Source organism: Spea bombifrons, chromosome 12 (assembly GCF_027358695.1).
Source record: "Spea bombifrons isolate aSpeBom1 chromosome 12, aSpeBom1.2.pri, whole genome shotgun sequence".
NCBI classification, from domain to species: domain Eukaryota; kingdom Metazoa; phylum Chordata; class Amphibia; order Anura; family Pelobatidae; genus Spea; species Spea bombifrons.
This window is the reverse complement of record NC_071098.1, coordinates 19,255,468-19,268,796: the sequence shown is the minus strand read 5'-3', so window position 1 is coordinate 19,268,796 and position 13,329 is coordinate 19,255,468. Positions and strand designations below refer to the sequence as shown.

Genomic DNA, 13,329 nt, shown 5'->3' with positions numbered 1-13,329 from the left:
ATGCCCTGTGGAGGGACCAGACATGTCCCCTGATGCTGACCTCGGTGTTGCTGACAGCAAGACCATTTAAGAGACAAAAGCAATTGTAAATCGCTTTCTAATGTATGTGTATACGCTCACTCTGCATAATTGTAATTAGTAAGCTTAGCTCCATTGACCTGCATTGCTAAATAAAGTATCTGTACAAATAGAAAATTGTTTGATAGATGCGGGAACTCTGGAATATTGAGTCTTTGGATTTAAGGTGCAGCAAACTCCCCTAGCATGTTTTCCCTCCAAACATGTCTAGTATAAAAATTAGGAAACAAAGTGAAATGAAGTGGGGGTGCACATACAATATTCTAGATAATACGTATCTTTCGGGGAAATGTTAGATAATGATATAGCACTTAAAGAGAAAAAAAGGAAAATATACACTTATATGAAAAATAAAGTACACCCTCTTTGAATTATGTGGTCTTACAAAAATAAAGCCAAAATAGAAAAGCAATGTGTGGGAAAACTAGGTACACCTTATGATTCAACAGCTTGTAGAACCACCTCAAGCAGCATTAACCTGAAGTAATCATTTTCTGTATTACTTTATCAGTCTCTCATATCGTTGTTAAGGAATTTTGTCCCACTCTCCTTTACAACGTTGCTTCAGTTCATTGAGGTTTGTGGGCATTTGTTTATGTACAGCTCTCTTAGGTCTCTTTGCAGCATTTCTATCAGATTGAGGTCCGGACATTGACTGGGCCATTGCAACACCTTGATTGTTTTCTTTTATTACTATTATTCCTGTCTAGATATTATCTCCCCACCCCTTTAGATCTAATTTGTAAGTGTTAAAACTCCATCTGATAGATTGCCTGTCTCCAGGTGCAGTACTAATTGATTACATTCAGTTCCTTCTGGGCCACTCAGCAATAAACATCTACAGCCTGGCTCTGTGGGCCCTATTTTCCAGTGGCCCTGTTTCTAAGTGGCCACTAATCTCACCCTCCCTCCTCCCATCACTTATGCTTGCTTCACATGATCTGCTATGTTCTCCTTTTACTTCTGCCCAGGGCCAGACTGGGAATGAAAAGCAGCCCTGGAAACATTTGGAGACCAGCCCCCTATAGTTTATCTCGTGGTCGAGCTATTATACCCACACGGACCCCTTATACATACCCGAGTCACACTATTTGCCATATAAATAACTCTAAAACATTCTTTTTATCACGTTATTTGTTTTAAAATGCCAGAAAGCATTTGAGGTTGTATTTACTTATTTTTGAGACCTGCAAAGGAACAGATGGTTGTTATTAGAATTTAAAGGGTATGTTCTTTTTTCACATGCCTGTACATAGACAACCTCATAGTGTAGTATGTTCAAATGAGGAACCCAAATAGATTCCTCTTTTTGAATGCACTCACAAATACGGGTAACGTAAGGCGAACCTGCATTTCTGCTTCCTCTGGGTGGTACAAGAGAGTTTGCTCGCACAGTGTGTGAGCAACACAGAGGTAAGCTTACCTCTTCCCTCATGTATTTTATGGTTATTGGGAGCAGTGTTAGAAGATTGTCACTCAGGGGATGCGCCGGCCAACTCTTCGTGTTCATCTTCGTGGGGGGAAAAATCTTCGTATTCCGTAAATACTCGTCCATTCCTGTGTTTGGCGAATATTTGTGTACATTCTTCGTGTTCATTTTTTTTTCATTTTTTGCCGTTTTTTGTAGATGGGGTTAATATGGGTTTAACGCGTTACGGACTAGGCAGCAGCTTTGGCGACAGGATTTTAAAGTACGAGGAACTCTATTTGACGCTTGCAGGGGCCTCCTCTGCCATCAACCAATGAAATACACCTGTACTTCATTGGTTGATGACAGACGAGCCCCCTGCTGGCGACTAATAGAGTCGCTCGTACAGACTTTTAAAATCCTGGTGCAGCAACTTGGCCGGCAGAGACCCTGGTCTCCTTGCTCCAACAATTAAAGGTCTGTACAAGCGACTTTATTGGTCGTTCATACAGACTTTTAACTGTTGGAGCAGGAAGACCAGGGCTGTGCAAGTGAGCCTATTGGTCGCTCGCAGCTGCCTCCTCTGGCATCAACCAATTGGTTGATGCCAGAGGAGGACCCTGCAGGCGACCAATAGTTGTTCGCACGGCCCCTTAACCCCTGACGGCGAACCTACGGATTTCCGCTTCCATCAACCCCTGCGATGCTGCGTAGATAAGGTAGACTAGTGTAACGATCCGACGAGAGACGGGTCCCGTTTGCAGAATGGTGGGATATCAGGATGGGTAGTAGCAGAAGGAATAGTAGGACAACAGCAGGAAAGTTCCAATATCATAAACAGGTCACAGTCCAAGGTGGAGGCAGGCGGCAAACAAGCAAAGTCCAAAAAGCAATCCAAAGTCAATCCAGGCGGCGATCAGAGAGTAGTCAGGAACAAAGCAGGAGTCAGGAAACCAGTAAATCAGAATATAACACACTGAGACAGTGATAACGTATGTACCACACAAGGGCTCAGATTAGAGTGAGCAGGGGGTTTAAATTTGGTGCCAAACAGCTGCAGCCAATAATCAGCCAATCAGATAAAAAGCGAGAGGACCCGCCCCCTAGCGTGACGTACGCAGTTGCTGGGTATGGGATTCCTGGCCGCCATGACAGCGTGCACGTGTGCACACCTCCGGCACACCGAGGACGGCAGAAGAACCTCTCCAGGACCCCCGCCGCGAGAGACAGACGCCAGGACAGCCAAGGACGGCGAAGAGGGCGATCCCCGGCGGCGAGCATCGCTGGAGGACCTGACGGCGGGCACCATCAAGGACGCCCCCACCCGAGGAAGCGGGACGCGAGGCGGCTGGACGGCAGCAGCGGAGCCCACTGGACAGACCCGCCGGCGAAAGGTGACAACTAGATGGGGAAGGGACCAGGGAGATAAGTAGATGAAGACAAACACGAAGATTCTTCGTGTTGTGTGTCTTCGTCTACGTTTTGCCACCGCCATGTTCGTATGTTCGGTATTCTGGCTGAACAACGAAAACGCACCCTTCGAGTTCGTTTTCATGTTCGCCTAAATACGAATGCAGAAGTCTAATACCAACTATAAAAATAAAGTACGACTTTGAAATGACAATGTATAACTTCTAATATTTGCCAGAATGATATGGGAATTTTATACATATAAATTATTTCCACACTCAAGTAGACTCAATCTATTTTGTCCTACTTTACTTTTGGCTACTTTACTGATTAGAATAATTATTGTACATCAAATAAAATCACAAAAAAATTTTTTAGTTGTATTAAATGTTATACTATACAACTAAATGTGGTACCAAACAAACGTCCTATCCATCCTTGAAAAATGATATGCAATTTTTGTGTATACACTCAAACTGAAAGAAATGGGAATCATGGTTGAACAAACATTTACTTTGTTGTCTCTCCTCGCACCCCTTCTGCTAGTTTTCTCCCATTCCTTCCTTCCTCTCCCCTCCATCTCCCTCCCTTTACCTTTCCTCATTTCTCTCTGTCCTTTTCTCTTTCCCTTCCTTCTCCTCTCTCCTTTTTCTATCTCCCTCCTCTTTTATAAATTTATCGCATTCCCTATTTATCCCTCACTGTATATGGCTGTATTTCATATTTAACCTGGGATGGTTCATTCAAAAAAAAAAAACCAGACAACACATTTTCCATATTCCAAAAATCACATGCCTAGTTTGTAATACCAATAATACATCATTATTAAATAAACTTGCATATCTTGGCACTATTAAAAGGCTATACAATTTCCACCTTTCATACCTGTATTGTCTGGCATAGAAGCTTGGTCTGTGTTTCTCTCCTTTCGAAAAACAATGTTACCAAACTGCAAAACTGCTGACACCATCTTCAACATTGCTAAATTGAAAAGGCAGAAAATGCATTATAATAATTACTGCTCAGTTGTAAATTAACTGTAAAAAGCATCATTATGGCATTCCATTGTGGAACCAAACTTCAGCATGCCAACATTTCACCAATATGGCCTGCTATCAATGCCATGTTGTTTTTAAAAATCAAGCAATTTAATTATTTCAAGGTCCAATCCTTGACTTTGGGCACAGTTGGCCTTGCATAGCGTTAAAAATTAAATTCAAGAAAATCACATAACTAGGCCCTTCAAGCTAGGGTTAATGAATATCCAAAGTGCCAGACGAATCGGCATTGGCATTACCAAACATATGAGTAAGACATCTTGTTCCAGCTTTTACAAGCTAATCACAAATGCTTTTGATTTTTATTAAAGCGACTGCTATGTTACATAGTTACATAGTTATATAGGCTGAAAAAAGACATGCGTCCATCAAGTTCAGCCTTTCCTATATCTGTTAATTTGTTGCTGTTGATCCAAAAGAAGGCAAAAACCCCAGTTTGGCTCTTTCCAATTTTGCAATAACCAGGGAAAAAATTCCTTCTTGACCCCAAAATGGCAGTCAGATTTCTCCTTGGATCAATAAGCTGTTTCCCCATAATTAAAGATTATATCCCTCAATATTATGTTTTTCCAAGTATCCATCCAGTTGCAGTTTAAACATCTGTACAGACTCAGATAAAACTACCTCTGCAGGCAGAGAATTCCACATCCTTATTGTCTTTACTGTAAAAAAACCCTTTCCTCTGCCTTAGACTAAATCTCCTTTCCAGTTCCAGTCTGACCACGCATGACCACATGTCCTATGCATAGTCCTGTTTATGAACAGATTTCCACACAATGGTTTGTATTGGCCCCGAATATATTTATATATTGCTATCATATCCCCTCTGAGGCACCGTTTTTCTAAACTAAACAGATTTAAATTTTCTTCATAACAATAGTGCTCCATTCCTTTTATTAATTTTGTTGCCCGCCTCTGCACCCTTTCTAGTGCTATGATATCCTCCTTTAGAATAGGTGCCCAAAATTGCACAGGACCATTGATTTATACAGAGGCAAAATTTTACCTTTTCCCGCAAATTGATGCCCCTTTTTATATACGACAATACCTTACTGGCCTTAGCAACTGCTGACTGACATTGCACATTGTTGCCTAGTTTGTTGTCTATAACAATTCCCAATTCTATGGCATCCAACAAACATGATAACTCACACATGATTTCCTCATGGCTGATTCCCATAATTTTCATTGACTCCAATGTCTCTTGTAGTATCTCCTTATCTTGTTGTCCAGGAATGGTAATATTGCCATTGGATAGAAAGCGATACTGGCTGAAAGCCTCCAATAACAAGTCCGCTACATGAAATAATACATGAATTAGTATATAACAACATGTTCTTTCTCATGTCACTAATTACATAGTATAATGCATGTGTAAGTTATGTGCTTATACTAGAAACATTAATCCTTGCTAAATCAAGTATCGCACTCTTGGAATTACTATTAGTAATGTAGCTTATATTCTTCTTGTGGTGCATATCTGCATCTCTATTATTTATTTAGTATTTTTATGTATCATATAACATATTTTATTATATATAGTTTATTCATTATTATGTAATTACACTACAAATGCATGCATCATTTTTCTTTGAAGTCATACACAATGTTATTATATTGTTGAAAACAAAATATACTAAACATACCGTTTTAATGGCAGGCAAGAGCAATTCAACTTGACCTGTCTGCACATTTTCCCACTCATAAATATCAAAACATATCTTGTGCTTGATTCTTCCCAAAGTGCATATTTACCTTCTGCACTACCCTAGGCCTAGAGCGTCTCCTCTCTCTGTAATGGAAATGAACTATTGAGGACATCTTGACTTCTCCCCTGTTGACAGAAGCCAGCATCTCTGGCTCAATGCCAGCAATTCATGGTTAGTGACGCTGAGTTCAAGCGCCGGTGCACAGTTTTATAAGGAATGCCCAATCGTGATGTGATCATTCCCTTTCGGTAGATATCAATGCTGTCACAGTGTCAGCACAGACAGATCAGACAGGAGAGGGAGAAAGAAGGTTTCTACCCTTACAAATGTTTTTTTAAAATAACAAATTAAGAGAAAATAAAATGTAAATAAATAAAATGTATTGAGAGCCCAGTAATGTCACCATGACATCACTGGGTTTAAAAATGTATAAGAGATAGCTTTAAAGGGATTTTGATATAATGGGGGAAAAGGAAAATAATAACAAAAATTTAACTAATATATAATTATATTATATATATATATATATATATATATATATATATATATATATATGTGTACCACAATATTTCTTAGGTCTACCTCTACAAGTAAATAAATATATAAAAAACACTACCTTCTATCCCACTTAAGCTAGTAGTATTAATAAATATATTATAGAGTAATATGAAAAGTATTAATGTGACCCTCAAACTTAAGAAATAGAAGCAGAGAGACGTGTACACTAATTTTTAATACTATAGTGCATAACACTGTAGATAATAACCCCATCTTAGCTTGCCAAGTGCCTTGTGCAATAAGGGAAATATGAACACTTAAGTGTAAAAGAGAGACATTCACTGGCAGTATTCTCTATGTAGACATAATCAGACTCTTCTCTTGTGGACATTTGCATCAGCAAACATCGTCTTCACTTCTGTTGTCTTACATCCGCTTGTTCAAAGATGCTATTTCTGTTTCCCATGACTGTAACATATCCACTTGCAATGACCTTACATAAAAATAGTCCCAATGAGGATAAAAAAAAAAGAAAAATGCAGTTTTACTTTTCAGGTGTTCTCCTGCTCCTGCCACAAGTTGATAGAAAATATGAAATGTCCTTTCATCTTTAGCTTGCCGTATAGCTCTGGATTTCTCCAGTAAATCTGAAGAGCATTGTAAAGGATAAAGGTGATAAGCAAAGAAGGTTAATAAGATTAATATCAAACTTACATAGAACGTCCATAATGACAGATTTATTAGGGCAATGCACATGTTGCATCATTATGTTTTTAAATACGTTTAATACTTATTGTTAATAAGTATAAGTTGAATACTTATAACTTAGTGGTTAACTTGTCCCATTTCAGAGTAAATAAAACTTTAAAAAGCAAGTCTTTCATCTGTTGGTCCCTTGTGGGTCTCCCTGTGCCTACACTATACTGCTCACCAATATGCAAGTTTTATACTGGGGTCTGGGCACTGGCTGTATTTAAATTACTTTGCACCTTTTGATTTTATCACAGCAATCAGTCTTTTCGGGTAGGAGTCTATTAGCATGGCACATTTTGACGTGGCAATATTTGCCCACTCTTCTTTGCAAAAGCGCTCCAAATCTGTCAGGAGAGGACATCTCCTATGCACAGCCCTCTTCAGATCACCCCACAGATGTTCAATTGGATTCAGGTCTGGGCTCTGGCTGGGCCATTCCAAAACATGAATTTTTCTGGTGAAGCCATGCTTTTGTGGATTTGGATGTGTGCTTTGTGTCATTGTCGTGCTGAAAGGTGAACTTCCTTTTCATCTTCCTAAATGACACCTGAAGGTTTTTTGCCAAAATTGCCTGGCATTTGGAACTGTTCATAATTCCCTCCACCCTGACTAAGGCCCCGGTTCCAGCTGAAGAAGAACAGCCCCAAAGAATGATGCTGCCACCACTATGCTTCACTGTGGGTATGGTGTTCTTTGGGCGATGTGCAGTGTTGTTTTTGCGCCAAACATACCTTTTGGAATTATGGCCAAAAAGTTCAACCTTGGTTTCATCAGACCATAACACATTTCCGCACGTGCTTTTGGGGACTTGATGTTTGTTTTTGCAAACTTCAGTCGGGCTTGGATGTTTTTCCTTGTCAGGCTTATGTCTTGCCACCCTACCCCATAGCCCATTCATATGAAAAATACGGGAGATTGTTGTCACATGTAGCACACAGCCAGTACTTGCCAGAAATTCCTGTAGTTCCTTTAATGTTGCAGTAGGCCTCTTGTAAGCCTCCCTGACCAGTTTTCTTCTCGTTTTTCAACAATCTTGGAGGGACGTCCAGTTCTTGGTAATGTCTCTGTTGTGCCATATTTTCTCCACTTGATGATCACTGTATTTACTGTGTTCCATGCTTTGGAAATCCTTTGTACCCGAGTAATATCAACAATGAGATCCCTCTGAAGCTTAGGAAGCTCTCTGCGGACCATGGCTTCTGCTCTGAGATGCTTCTAAGCAAATGCCAGGTAAATCTTACAAGAACAGCTGAACTTTATTTGTGATTAATCAGAGTCACTTTAAATGATGGTATGTGTGTAATGACTTATTTAACATGAGTTTGAATGTGATTGGTTAATTCTGAACACAGCCACAGCCCCAGTTATAAGAGGGTGTGCACACTTATGACAACCAGGTTATTGTGAGTTGTGCCCGCCCCTCATAGATTTCAGTTTGTTTTGCAATTGAAATGTTCATGTTATAGGTCACAAGGTGGAAAAAGTTCTGACATGATTTATCTTTGTCTCATTCTTTAACATCACAAGAACCTGGTATTTTAACAGGGGTGTGTAGAGTTTTTATATCCACTGTACGTGGTCCTGGGTCAAGCAAATCTTCAGTTTATATTTAAGTATACACTTTTCTTTTTTTATTACATTGGGTGAATTTATGTATGCGCAAATAATTTGTTATTGTTTATGCACATTTGTGGTTCATGTGTTGAGGTTGCAGCACACCTTAAATTAACTTGTATAATTAAGCACTTATATCACTTATTGCTCTGAATGATTAGGTTAAACAGATCAAACTTCGACTGGCAAATATAAAATGTAAACTACCTCAGTTGGAATAGAGGCTTCCTATAATCGCTGTAAGGGCCACTAGGAGGTGCAATCTTGTAGTCCATCAAATTTATGTAAAATACCCCTAAAATTAATCCAATGATTGGTATTCTTATCCATGCCTAATTACATAGTACTCATACAGTTCTAAAAAAATAGGGTGTAACCTTAGAGAAAGAAGTCAAAGTTAAATGGAGAGAAGAACACTGCTTTTGGGGACATGACTGGGAACATCAGATAGGAGGGTACAGACAGCCAGGGGACAAAGCACCCACATAGTTAAACAGTCCAGTGGTCGGGGTAGGCAGTGCAGGTTCAGTAAGGTCATAAAGCCAAAGTTTTGGGACAGAAGATATTTGAGATAGCCAAGGTCAGAAGCCGGGAGGTAAAACAGGGTCAGACTGGTTCAGCAAGCTAAAGCACTAGTGCAGGAATCAATGACGTCTTTACCGGGACAGACACTGCAGCTTGGAACACACAAGCACTGATTGAAGCAAGAGCACAGGTTATGTAGGGTCACAGAGGGAGATCAGTACTGAACCAATAATCAGAAAGCTGCCCAGGCACAGAAGATACCCCCTCGCTGGCAGAGATCAAGTTATGTCTTGGCACGCAAGCTTTGTAAGGAGGGGGATGTAGCCTACACTGAGCAGGAGCAGGCCTTGGGCCTGACAACTACTTCATCTGCTTGTAAACAAATAATACATTGGAAATTTGAGAAGTCGCTTTGGCTACAAAGTAGATAATTTCAAGGATACAGGTCTCAATGTTGGCTCCAACAATGTAACCAGCAACATCAAAATTGATGCGAATAAATTTACCCTGGAAAAGAAAAAAATCATAAATGATTTATAATTAAAAATATTTTCAGAGTACAACTAATGTTTCAATGCAGTGTTAAGGAAAAATGAAGTACCTGGTTTGCTCATAAGTCACTTTATTATTTTGATGCTTCCTAAACAGTTAAACCTTTGTATAAGGAATGTTCCACTACATAATTCTGTATCTTAAAAAATAATGCTTACTAAACTACTTTAATAAAAAAAACAAATGAGAGAAGTTGGAATATACATTTACAATAAAAATAAAAAATTACAAATGGTGATTAAAAAGCCTTTCAGCAGTATACAGTCATGTATACTCTCTAATTATATGGCTTTACATATCGGAACATAATAATCATCTGTTCCTTAGCAGGTCTACAAATTAGGTAAATATAACAGATGTCATAATTTATTCAACAAAAATAAAGCCAAAATGGAGAAGCCATGTGTGAAAAACTAAGTAAACTCTTGTTGCTTCTATAGGAATTAACATGCTAAGTAACAGTGATTACGTGACCACCTCTATAAAAGCAAACATTTTTGCTGTTTTCTGATCTGGAGCATTCAGGTATGTGTTGACACAATGCCAAGGAGGAAAGACATCAGCAATGATCTTACAGAAGCAATTGTTGCTGCCCATCAATGGGAAGGGCTATAAGGCCATTTCCAAACAATTTAAAGTCCATCTTTATATAGTAAAGAGTCACAAGGTGCTCAGCAATGTGAGCCAGCGCTTGAGAAAAACCCTATTGGGTTGAAACGTCCCCACTTGTGTGGAAATAAAACTGCAATGATTTATTCACATTGCTGAGCACCTTGTGACTCTTTACTAAATTTGAGGGTGTTGGGTGGAACCCTGCTCGTGCAATTAAGGTGCTGTCTGACCGTCTCCTAAGTACATCTTCCTATACTGAGAAAGATTATTCAAAAGTGGAAAACATACAAAACAATATTCTTAAAAGGGAACATCCCAGCAAATTAATCCAAAGGTCAGATTGTGTAATGCTCAGAGAAATTGCAAAAAACCCAAGAGCTACATCGCAGACTCTAAAGGCCTTGAGTAGAATGTTAAATGCTAAAGTTCATGACAGTAGAATTAGAATAAAACTGAAACCCTTCCAAAAGTACGGTTTGGAAGGGTTGCCAAGAGAAAGCCTCTTCTCTTATAATTATTATTATAATTAGCTTTTATTTATATAGCGCCAACAATTTACGCAGCACTAATTACAATACATATATTCAAGGGGTATGACAAGACTAGAATCGATAGACTAAGACAAACCGATACAGTAGATGGAGAGAGCCTTGCTCGCAAACTTTTGAGATTTTTGGCAGAGTGAAAGCTGAAGGTTTGGTCTAAGTGAGTTCCATCAGTTAGGGGCATCACAAGTGAAATTTGTAGACAAAGGAGTTGTAAGAGACTGATAAAGTCATACATCAAACAATTACCTTAAGTTATTCCTGCTAAAGGTGGTTCTACAAGTTATTCAATCATAAAGTGTGCTTCTCCATTTTGGCTTTATTTTCGTTGACTAAATCATGACACGGTATAATACGTCATGTGTTGTTAATTTGTGGATGTACTTATCTAATTTTTAGACCTGCTAAGGAACAGATAAGTGTTATAATTTCCTGATATGTAAAATCCACACTACTATATCCTTTGAAGTGAGTGTGGGAGCTCTACGAAGCCCATAGTCCTCACATTCCAAATTTGTAAAACATAATTAAATAATTAACTTTCAGAACCCCCTGATACTTTTCTGGATAGGATAGATGAAATTCCCAAGCATATAGTACATATACATGTGTGAATGGTTTTAAAAGAAAGCCCCACTAATACTGAAAGCAAAAAATACCCAATATTTCGTTTGGGGCATGTGATCACAGTACCAAAAAGACATGGTAAGTTCGCCAAAAATGCTCCCATCCTCAAAATACTTCATCCTTAAGGATCTTTAACCCCTTACTGACTCCTTACTGGCAAGAACCCTACATATCAGCATACTAATGATTTGTATTTGTCTTCTATTGTTGGTATTTTATAAATAAATAAATAACTACTTACAAATCGAGATGAGTTGTCATTTTTCACAGTCTTTGCATTCCCAAAAGCTTCTAAAATGGGATTGGCCTGTAAAAGCTGGTGTTCAAGTTCTCCCTGAAGACAAAAACATTTTTTTATATATATTTGCACCGCCTCCTCATACCCTACAGGCTAAAATTTACAAACAGAGCTCTTAACATAGCACTTTATGTAATTCTAAACGTTCTCCTAACCACCTAGTCTCTCTTGAACCTCCAGGATTTCGCTTAAACCACACCTTTTCTCTAGAACTTCTTGCATCATTCTGTCAAATTCTTATGTACTTACTGAAGCTTTAAATATACACAAAAAAACCCCAAAAAACAACTGTGTATCCTCAGCTTATTACCTCATCCCGTCCCAGCTTTAAGACTTCCAGACCACTGATTTCTGCATGTAGACTTTATAACAATCATCTATGCCCAAGCAATCCCATACATTTTAATATGTTAACTATAGTCCCTCCAACTTCCTAATAGACTGCGAATTTATAAAAGCAGGACCCTCCTTTCCTTGTTAAGTTTGTTTATATTAATAATTGCATGTTCTTCCCTAAGCTGGAGCTTTATAAATAAAACATAATGTCTGAGTACTAAGTGTAGTGTTCCAGGGAAATGAGACATTGGTATTGGGTAGCCAACCTAACTGCCCCACGTAGATTACCTCTCTGTCATAATAGCTACACCAGGATTTGAAAAACAGGAACTGTCACTTAACACTGAGTTTGTTCCCAGCTTTCCCTCTCTTAAACAATATCTTCTTTTGTAAGTCCTTTGAGGAGATTGAATGTTCTTAATGTTACTATAAAAGTGAAATAACAGTTAAACTAGACCCAAGTATTTAGGATCTGCTTAAATTTTCTTTTTGCTTAGGCTTTAGGAAGCATATTATATTACCAAGTGACATTGACAAGGCATAAGTCAGCATATAGTATTTAATCTACAATAAACAAAATAATTACAAAACCATGTTGTCTTGTATTAGGGCGACAACAGTTCTGACAAAGGCCCAGATTTGAACATCAGATTTCCAGATGGCATGTTTTTCAGCACTACAAAGTCCATTGGCAGTGTGCTTTACACCACTCCAGCCAACGTTTGGAATTGCGTATAGTGACCTTCAGCTTGTGTGCGGAGGCTCAGCCATGGAAACCCTTTCATGAAGCTCCAGGTGCACAGTGCTTGTGCTGATGTTGGTTCCAGAGGCAGTTTGAAACTCTGTACTGAGTGATTTTAGAGAGGACAGACTTTTTTTTTACACACTATGAGCTTTATCACTATGGGGCCCCTCTCTGTGATTGTGTATCACTTATCTCTCCAAGGCTAAATTGTTGTTACACTAAGCCCCTTCCATTTTACAATAATAGTACTTACAATGGACCGGGGCAGAAATTTCATGAACTGACCTGTGGCAAAGTTGGCATTCTATGACACATTTAAATTCAGGTTCTTCAGTATAGCCCATTCTACTGCCAATGTTTGTCTATAGAGATGGGATGTCTATGTGCTTGATTTTATAAATCTGTTAGCAATGGGTATAGTCGAAACACCTAAGCTCAATTATTTTTTATTTAATTCTATTCATTAGGGTTAGGCTTATTTAATGGAGAACTTCAGTGTTGGCGCAATTTAGTGTTAGGGCTATTTCTTTGCGAATTTTATTGTTAGGGTAACTTATTGAA

At 38.7% G+C, this 13,329-nt stretch overlaps 1 protein-coding gene across 2 annotated transcripts in view; it reads right to left on the bottom strand.

Moving 5' to 3' along the window:
- Window positions 1–13,329, bottom strand: part of LOC128470678 (myosin-10-like) — a 211,148-nt gene that overhangs the window by 128,005 nt on the left and 69,814 nt on the right. For both annotated transcript variants that reach the window (XM_053452577.1, XM_053452578.1), the window contains exons 7-11: window positions 11,631–11,723; window positions 9,497–9,560; window positions 6,710–6,808; window positions 5,107–5,250; window positions 3,782–3,877 (exon numbers count right to left, since the gene is read on the bottom strand). In XM_053452577.1, coding sequence (XP_053308552.1) covers window positions 3,782–3,877; window positions 5,107–5,250; window positions 6,710–6,808; window positions 9,497–9,560; window positions 11,631–11,723 — 496 coding nt within the window. The remainder of the gene's footprint in view (window positions 1–3,781; window positions 3,878–5,106; window positions 5,251–6,709; window positions 6,809–9,496; window positions 9,561–11,630; window positions 11,724–13,329) is intronic.